We start from the raw sequence: 8,806 nt of genomic DNA, 5'->3' as shown, positions 1-8,806 counted from the left end.
AATTTCCCCCCACAAAAAAATAAAAATACATCATTAAAAAAAAAAAAAAAACCACATTCTTAACAATCGTTTAATTGCCCTTCAGAGTCCAAGGCAAATACCGCCGTGTGACGGACGGCATCATCGCGGACACTGCGGGACGAGGACATACGAGACGAGGAGAGATCTGGTGTGGTGGAAACAGTCTGGAGGTGAGAAGCTCAGGTGTTTTAGTGTATCAGAATGTGACAGCAGGTCCAGATGAAAAAGCTTCTGAAAGGTGAAGGAGCCGAGATTTAAGGTGCGCTGAAGAGTGAGACGTGAGGCGTGGCAAAGGGTTACGGTGCGACACGAAATATGAGTGTGTGTGTGAGAGAGAGAGAGACAGAGAGTGAGTGTGTGAGAGAGAGACAGAGAGTGAGTGTGTGAGAGAGAGAGACAGAGAGTGAGTGTGTGAGAGAGAGACAGAGTGTGAGTGTGTGAGAGAGAGACAGAGTGAGTGTGTGAGAGAGAGACAAAGAGAGAGAGAGACAGAGAGTGAGTGTGTGAGAGAGACAGAGTGAGTGTGTGAGAGAGAGACAGAGAGAGAGAGAGACAGAGAGTGAGTGTGTGAGAGAGAGACAGAGAGAGAGAGACAGAGAGTGAGTGTGTGTGAGAGAGACAGAGGGAGAAAGAGAGTGTGTAAGAGAGAGTGAGTGTGAGAGAGAAAGGGACAGACAGAGAGAGAGAGAGAGAACATGTATTGACAAAATAGTGAGAGAAAAGTAAAGAAGACAGGATCCTGCTCTCTCAGGGAAAAGTAATTCTTTTGCACACATCAGCTCTCTATTCTGGCCTGGAGTCAGAGAGCTGAAGTCAATCCATTCAAATCTTATTATATTAAGAAAAGGATATGATTAATATTGGTTTAATAAGACTAACTGTCCCTCACTACAGACACAGACTGCATTAGGAGCCTTTACATGATGATTTCAGGGTTACATTAAGACCTACAGAATGAAGCCCAATAAGACCTACAGAATGAAGCCCAATAAGACCTACAGAATGAAGCCCAATAAGACCTACAGAATGAAGCCCAATAAGACCTACAGAATGAAGCCCAGGCTGATTAATGCTCCATCACTAAGTGTTCGGTATGAAAAAGGTCCTCTGACAGAAAAGTGTTGGGAAAAAAGGTCAGTGTGCTGATTGTGTTTCATTTAGCATGAGAGAGCATGACCCTGACACACACACAGAGAAAGACAGAGAGTCATTCAACCTACAGACAAAGAGAGTAGTAGTGTCTGTGTTGTGCTTTGAGATAGGAAACAGAGTCCAAGAAAAAAACAAACCCAGGACTGTTTTTGACCTAATAAAAAAAAAACACCACATTTAGTGGCATTATGCAAACTTAAAGCAGGAGCAGAAGCTAACTGAAGGTAAAGATCTGTGTTCAGAGCAGGATGGGGCTGCAGGGTGGAGCGCAGGACACCGATGACGTCTCCTCTCAGCTCCTCCGGGACTTTGAGTGCTGAATAAGCCACTGCAGTGTGATGTCTGAGAGAGAGAGAGAGAGAGAGAGAGAGACAGAGAGAGAGTGAGTGAGTGAGACAGAGAGAGAGTGAGAGGGGCAGAGTGAGTGAGACAGAGAGAGAGTGAGACAGTGAGAGAGACAGAGAGAGTGAGAGAGAGAGTGAGTGAGACAGAGAGAGAGAAAGAGAATCTCTAGCACTGTTTGAGATCAGAAAGCACAGCTCATATAAAGCAGATGGATTAAAGCAGTTACAGCATCAGTCCGACAGAACAGGAAGTCCAACCTGCTCCACCAGCAGTACTGTGGCTTTCCCACTGAAAACATCAACAGCGCATCTTATTTATCTTATTTACATTATTTATCATATTTACATTATTTATCATATTTACAGCGGTGGGAGTGAGAGTGTGACATGGGAAGGATTTTTATATACAAACATGTATGCGCACACACACGCGCGCTCTCACACACACGCGCGCTCTCACACACACGCGCGCTCTCACACACACGCGCGCTCTCACACACACGCGCGCTCTCACACACACGCGCGCTCTCACACACACGCGCGCTCTCACACACACGCGCGCTCTCACACTCACTCACTCACTCACTCACTCACTCACTCACTCACTCACTCACTCACTCACTCACTCACTCACTCACTCACTCACTCACTCACTCACTCACTCACACACTCACACACTCACACACTCACACACTCACTCACACACTCACTCACACACTCACTCACACACTCACTCACACACTCACTCACACACTCACTCACTCACTCACTCACTCACTCACTCACTCACTCACTCACACACTCACACACACACTCACACACACTCACACCTCTGTACCAGTTTTGTGTTATTGTTGCTCATTAATCAGATGGTAAAATGTGTTTTTTGTTGAGAGAATAATCACACAGGAGTCCACGCTGATCTCATCATATCGAGTCTCTCATGATGTGCTTCCTCACATGATGAGGCAAAAAACAACCCCCACCCGAGTCGCCTGCGTCTCTGGGGCGTGGATTTTTACACTATCGTGTATCGGCTCCTGTGAAGTGTCCCCACTCACCTATATTGTCCTTCTCTTTACAGGAGACGGAGTAGCAGCAGATTTCTCGGTCCTGGATCGCTGCCAAGTTCCTGAAAAGAAGCAAAGACAGGACTGAGAGTGTTTTCTCTTCGCGATGCTGTGACTCTCACTTTGGCAATAAGCTGTTCTACTGAAGCATAACGGAAGAGAAAGAGAAAGGAAAAAAAAACTCTTCTGTGAGAATGAACTCTGTATTCTGGGCTTAATAAGCAGGTCAAAGGCAGACGGATGAATCTCATGACTGTTTCGACGAGTGTAGAAAAGGCAGAAAAGAGACCAGAATGAGGAAGAGACATGGAAGCTTACATTTTCTCAATGAGCTGCTTCTCGTCCAGAGCATCAGGAAGGTCTCTCTTGTTTCCCAGGATGAGGACCTGGACAAAACCAGAGCGTCGGCTGCATTAAAGCACGGGGACGAGTCCGAAAATTCATCAGCACCGAGAGTCAGATTAGCTCTAACAGCAATACATAGCAATTATAGTCGTTATATTAAAGCTTGTTCGATTACGTTACATCGTTTCCATAGTAACGGCTGAGCGTAATCGCTGCAGCGTAAGAGGAATAAAACTCCACAGGAAAACAAGCATGAATATAGAAAATAAACGATAGACCCGTCGTACAGGGATGCCTTGAAGCTGAGGTTTCTCTAATAAACTGTGCAGCTCGTTTCTGGATGGCTCGATCTTGTCCCGGTCAGAGGCGTCCACCATGTACCTGAGAAATTGACAACCACACACACACACACACACACACACACACACACACACACACAAGTGCACAGTGTTGGTGTGAAGCTGAGAGCATGGTAGCAAACGCAGTGAATAAAGACGCTGAGTAAAAGTGTTGAATTCAGGGAGCAGCGCTTACACGATGGCGTTGACGCCCCTGCAGTATCTCTCCCACATGCTCCTGAAGCGAGGCTGACCTCCGATGTCCCAAACCTACACAACAAACACGTAGTCAATACCGGATTACTGACAGGTCTCCAAAGGAAAGCTCAGGGATTCCTACACACATTTGATTATTAATAACATGTGCTGTGACCTGGATGATGTAGAACTGGTTTAATGTTTTGTGATCATTGTTCACGAGCCCTTTGTTTCATCTGAGCACTTAAACATACACTGAAGTGTGTGGGACTATGTGTGTGTGTGTGTATGCGTGTGTATCCGTATGAGTGAGTGAGTGCGTGTGAGAGTGTGTGTGTGTGTGATGTGTGTGTGTGTGTGTGTGTGTGTGAGTATGAGTGAGTGTGTGTGAGTATGTGTGTGAGTGTGAGTGAGTGTGTAAGAGAGATATACCTTTATTGTGACATTGCCTTTGGTGACCTTCCTCATGTTGAAGCCCACCGTGGGGATCATGTCCTCGCTGAACTCCCCCGACTGCACAAACACAGACAGAAGAGAAGAGATGAAGATGAAGATGCTACTTTAGTAAACACACTAAAATAAAGAACAGTGGAGCTTTTGGTTTTTCCTCCAAACACAATGGTCACTCTGACCAGGACAGTTCATCTCTCACAGTTCACAAGACTCCTAATCCAATAAGCTGCAGTTAAAGGACTTAGAGGAAAAACCCAGCAGGATGTAGGTCACATTCCTCCGCTGGTTATTAAGCTTAATGGAGCTCTGATTCGGCCGCAGGACACAAGATCGTTCATCATATGAGAAGGAAAAAACGAGACAGACTGTAAATATATCTCTGGAGCTGCGGAAAAGCCGGAGGCAGCTCTGTTTATCCAGCTTTGGCTGATGTGATTCATATTTATTTAATATTTATGAATATTAATGGGGGAAAAAAAACACCTGGTGGAATGTTTTATGACCGCATTTCACTCGTAGTCACGTCAGATAGCTTTCGCACGTTTCCTCCAGCTTACATGAGGAGTTCACGGAGGTATCTTTACATTCTCAGAGCTACGATGTGCTCGGTCACGTCTGTAAACCTGTGTGTGTATGTGCGAGTATGTGTGTGTGAGTAACCTACCCAGTGTCTCACGTGTGAAACCTGTTAAAAGCACCGAGGTGGTGTTCACAACCAGCCCGGAGCTCAAGACGCCTCCCTGCTTGTCCTGGATCTTAGCAAGCGAATATGAGGAGATTTACCACAGGCTGAACTGAAACAGTCTCAATTCTGCATTAATGCATTTCACTTGTCGTTTTCGTTTCTCCCTCAGATTCGCTTTCGAATGCCTTTGAGAAGAAAGAACCAGGAAAAGTTCCGGCTGAAAGATTACGGTTTAAAGGGATGCATTCATGATTCACAAGTTCGTCACTAACGTGTGTGTGTGTGTGTGTGTGTTTGTGTGTGTGGGAAGAGTGAATTTCAGGTGTCAGAAACACCTGGGACGTCCTGCAGAGGAATAAGTGTGGGTTAGAGCGTTAGTCGATACCAGCTCACACTTTAAAGAGCATGTGTCGCTTAATTAGGTTTATTCAATCATTCATTTATTCATTCGTTTATTTTCTACCGCTTATCCGAACTTCTCAGGTCACGGGGAGCCTGTGCCTATCTCAGGCGTCATCGGGCATCGAGGCAGGATACACCCTGGACGGAGTGCCAACTCATCACAGGGCACACACACACACACTCTCTCATTCACTCACACACTACAGACAATTTTCCAGAGATGCCAATCAACCTACCATGCATGTCTTTGGACCGGGGGAGGAAACCGGAGTACCCGGAGGAAACCCCCGAGGCACGGGGAGAACATGCACACAAGGTGGAGGCGGGAATCGAACCCCGACCCTGGAGGTGTGAGGCGAACGTGCTAACCGCTAAGCCCCCGTGCCCCCCGTAATTAGGTTTATATAACACATAATACATAAACATTACAGTCAGATCTCACTCGTACATCCGTCAGTTCGACACCAAGACCCGGCACTCGATATCGGTGCTCGAATATTAATGAGCTGATTTGCATAATAACGCCTAACACATCTAGCAGATTTCAGTCTGTCTGACCAGAGAGGCTTTTCTACATGTGTAATAAATGCAGGGGGTTCAAGTCTCATTAGGAGGAAGATTCAGATCCATGACACGATCGTGCACTTCGGCGTGGACTGTCGTCTGGTCGCGGAGCCGAAGATTCGCTCTTTAAATCGTCATCATTCTTTTTTTTTTGTGCCTAATGAAGGCTGTTACTCTACAGCTCTCGCCAACAGCAGACGCCCTCTTTAGAGCTCAGACTTATTCGGTGTGGTCTCAGAGGAACAGTGGGAGCTTCCTCCAGTCGTTACAGCCTCCACGGGAGGAGCTCGTGATCTCAGATCAATTTCGTTTTTACCGCCTAACAGCCGAGGAAATGTTAGACATGGGCAAAATAAAAGAGAAAAGCACTTCGTCACTAACGTCAGCACTGCACACATCCCTTTATAGACAAAACCTGCTTATCTCCAGTGAATCCAGCGCTGCCAGCTAACCTGATGTCAGCCATGATGCAACACTCACTCATCACACGGAGAGGATCCTGTTTCACGTTTCCACGTCGGCCTCCAGGATTCACCTTCGCGAGCGAACAAAACTGCCTCGTTTACTTAAAACAAACCTGGAGGAAACGCTAAGCATCAGCACTCGTTCAGCTCGTCCTGAAAGTCCTCACGTCATGTTGTTTGACTTTTCTGGCCTCCCGATTAAACGTGTGACTCGGCGATTATCAAACACAAATAGTTTCAAGACACAGTGTGGAAAAAAACCCACTTAAAATACAAAGTGTGAAATCTTTCACTCCTCTTGTGTTATTAACTCTCACACAGCCACGAGGCGCAAAACAGACCAGTGGTCTTTGTGGTGAAGGAGGAGAACAGAGAGGTTCATGGGCTTTAGAGCTCAGAACCACCACTGGATTAAAGAGGAGATCTGTTCACATCCACAACTTTTCACATTAATAGCATCGAGACGCGTCCAGATTTGACGCACGATGCAAAGTTGTATCGAATCGGTGATGGAGTGTGTGGGATCGAGACGAGTCAGGGACTTCACACAAGATACAACAAAATTTACAAGCACAATTTCTGTCTAAAGGAAACGCTACAGCTCTAATTAGTCTTTTTTTTTTTAGTCGCATTATGCCGTCATGGCAACACGATTTACTGCAGCGTACTGTACATGGGTTCAAAAATAAAGTCCAAAAAATAATCATTTAAAAAAAAAAAGAAATTGTTAGGATGGTAGACAAAAATATGCAAAATAGCAGAGATATTCTAAAAAAAAATTTAACACATATTTTAAAAAATAAATAAAATATGAGACGTTAATGTGACGAGACCCAGACCTGGTTTATCTTAAACTCCACGGAGCCTGTATTAAGCCGACTTCCTCTTTAACTGTAATAGTCAGCTAACTGATCCCTAATGATGCTCTGAAGTTAGGACGAGTAAATAATGTTGAATAATAATGATTATAACACGATATAAACGGTCAAACTCACTCTCACACACCAATACATCATGGAGAGAGACGCCGTCATCGATCAGGGGTAACTGGAGGCAGGGCGAGGCGAGGTCATTTCTACACCTGAGACCGTCAGTCATCCTCGTTTGCCCAGCATCACCTCACAGCTCTGATAAGGGGAAACTCGCCCCGGTCACGCCGGATGCCAGACAGCTAAGACATGTGACTTACAGATTTATTCCCAGTGATCATAACGAGGTTTATGATGGTTTATTAAACGGTACAAGTGGTGATCTGCTGGGTCCAAGCACCCCAGAGACCAGTTCCTGCACAGTTACAAAGACCATAGATGATCCCATTGTTCATGTTGGTAGCTCACGGTTAACCCAGTACAACACTAGCAGACCTGATCCACAGATGGCAGACATGTCTGAAATAACCCAGGCAGAACCCGCTCTCCCTGCATGTCTAGTTGCAGGATGGGAAAAAGGTTCCTTTTGTTGCTTTAGCAAATGCAATCCAACATACGGCTCCACCCTACAATTGTCTGCTTGCGTTTCTAGACAGGTTTGTATTCAGCAGCATCTAGAATCGAGCTTAAAAGGTGTAACTTCAAACATTTTTAAAATAACTTTAATCCCGAGTGATTTTAGCGAAGGTTTGAAGCCTGACGTGGCCTCAGCAGGTTTCCATGACGACGTCTAACATCTCAGGGTTATTCCGTCCGCATTCACGCTCGGGTTTATCTCAGCTTTTCAGCCTGACACCAGTGTTTAATCTCACCTGGGACCTGCAGTCTTCTACTGTACCTACCACATTGCCGTACCTTCTAGATCTCATCTACAGTTATCAGCACAATCACCCCTTCACGTTCCGGTCTAGTCGTGACGTGTGATGGGATGATCTCACGTCTCCCACCACAGCGTTACGTCCATGGGCTCACGAGAGACCCGAGTCGTGTATAGTAGTGTGTACATATTCACTCCCAGCTCATGCACAATAACATGACATGACAAAACAATACACCAGCTCGTGATGAGGAAGCAAAAATGACTCGCTGAGTCGACGCCGGTTAATGAGTCGGTTCGAACTGAACCACCAGAATTGAGAACAGATTAATACCCGTGGCTAGGCAACACGTCACATTCCCAAAGACACCTAGGAAGATAAAAATGCACAGGAGATGGATAGGTAGCTGTGAACTCCAGTGAGTGTGTGTGTGTGAGTGAGTGAGTGAGTGAGTGTGTGTGTGTGTGTGTGTGTGTGTGAGTGAGTGAGTGAGTGAGTGAGTGAGTGTGTGTGTGTGTGTGTGTGTGTGTATACTTAGAGCTCATCTCACCGCGATCACGTTGACGAAGGTGGTTTTCCCTGAATATTGTAACCCTACGAGTGTGAGCTCCATCTCCTCCTTCCAGAACAGAGCGCGGAACCAGTCCAGGAGCCGGTTAATGAGGACCAACATGGTGCTGAGGCTCTCTGACAGAGACAGAGCTCAGGAAGCTGGATTCACATACACACACTCTCACATACACACACTCTCACATACACACACTCTCACATACACACACTCTCACATACACACACTCTCAAACACTTACACACACACACACAACGCTTCCGGAAGCAGAGTGCGCGTGGTCATATGACCGGGGTGCGTCTCAATCCGGTACAGCTGTAATCACGCAGTACGCACTGACGCGTCTCACGTCTGATTATTAACGTTACATCATCAGTGTTGTTTTATCCGTTTACGGTTACATCTCGCTCATCAACAGCTCTTAGGCTCATTAGATTTAATGAGATAATTAGGTA

At 45.9% G+C, this 8,806-nt stretch overlaps 1 protein-coding gene across 1 annotated transcript; it reads right to left on the bottom strand.

Moving 5' to 3' along the window:
• Positions 1–870: 870 nt before the first annotated feature.
• arl8bb (ADP-ribosylation factor-like 8Bb) lies at positions 871–8,595 on the bottom strand. The gene is made up of 7 exons (XM_027153787.2): positions 8,334–8,595; positions 3,901–3,981; positions 3,467–3,540; positions 3,220–3,313; positions 2,906–2,973; positions 2,579–2,649; positions 871–1,515 (listed from the first exon to the last, which is right to left on the bottom strand). The coding sequence occupies exons 1-7, from the start codon at positions 8,454–8,456 to the stop codon at positions 1,466–1,468; spliced, it is 561 nt and encodes a 186-aa protein (XP_027009588.1). The 5' UTR covers positions 8,457–8,595; the 3' UTR covers positions 871–1,465.
• Between the last annotated feature and the right edge of the window lie 211 nt (positions 8,596–8,806).

This window comes from Tachysurus fulvidraco, chromosome 2, assembly GCF_022655615.1.
Source record: "Tachysurus fulvidraco isolate hzauxx_2018 chromosome 2, HZAU_PFXX_2.0, whole genome shotgun sequence".
In the NCBI taxonomy this organism is placed as follows: domain Eukaryota; kingdom Metazoa; phylum Chordata; class Actinopteri; order Siluriformes; family Bagridae; genus Tachysurus; species Tachysurus fulvidraco.
Note: the sequence above shows the minus strand (reverse complement) of the source record. Positions and strands in the feature narration are given on the sequence as shown.

Coding starts and splice junctions, on each gene's coding strand:
- arl8bb (XM_027153787.2), bottom strand. CDS start 8,456: ATGTTGGTCCTCATTAACCGGCTCCTGGACTGGTTCCGCGCTCTGTTC. Junction 3,982..8,333: donor CCTTCGTCAACGTGATCGCG/GTGAGATGAGCT, acceptor GTGTTTGTGCAG/TCGGGGGAGTTCAGCGAGGA. Junction 2,974..3,219: donor CTCAGCTTCAAGGCATCCCT/GTACGACGGGTC, acceptor GGTTTTGTCCAG/GTCCTCATCCTGGGAAACAA.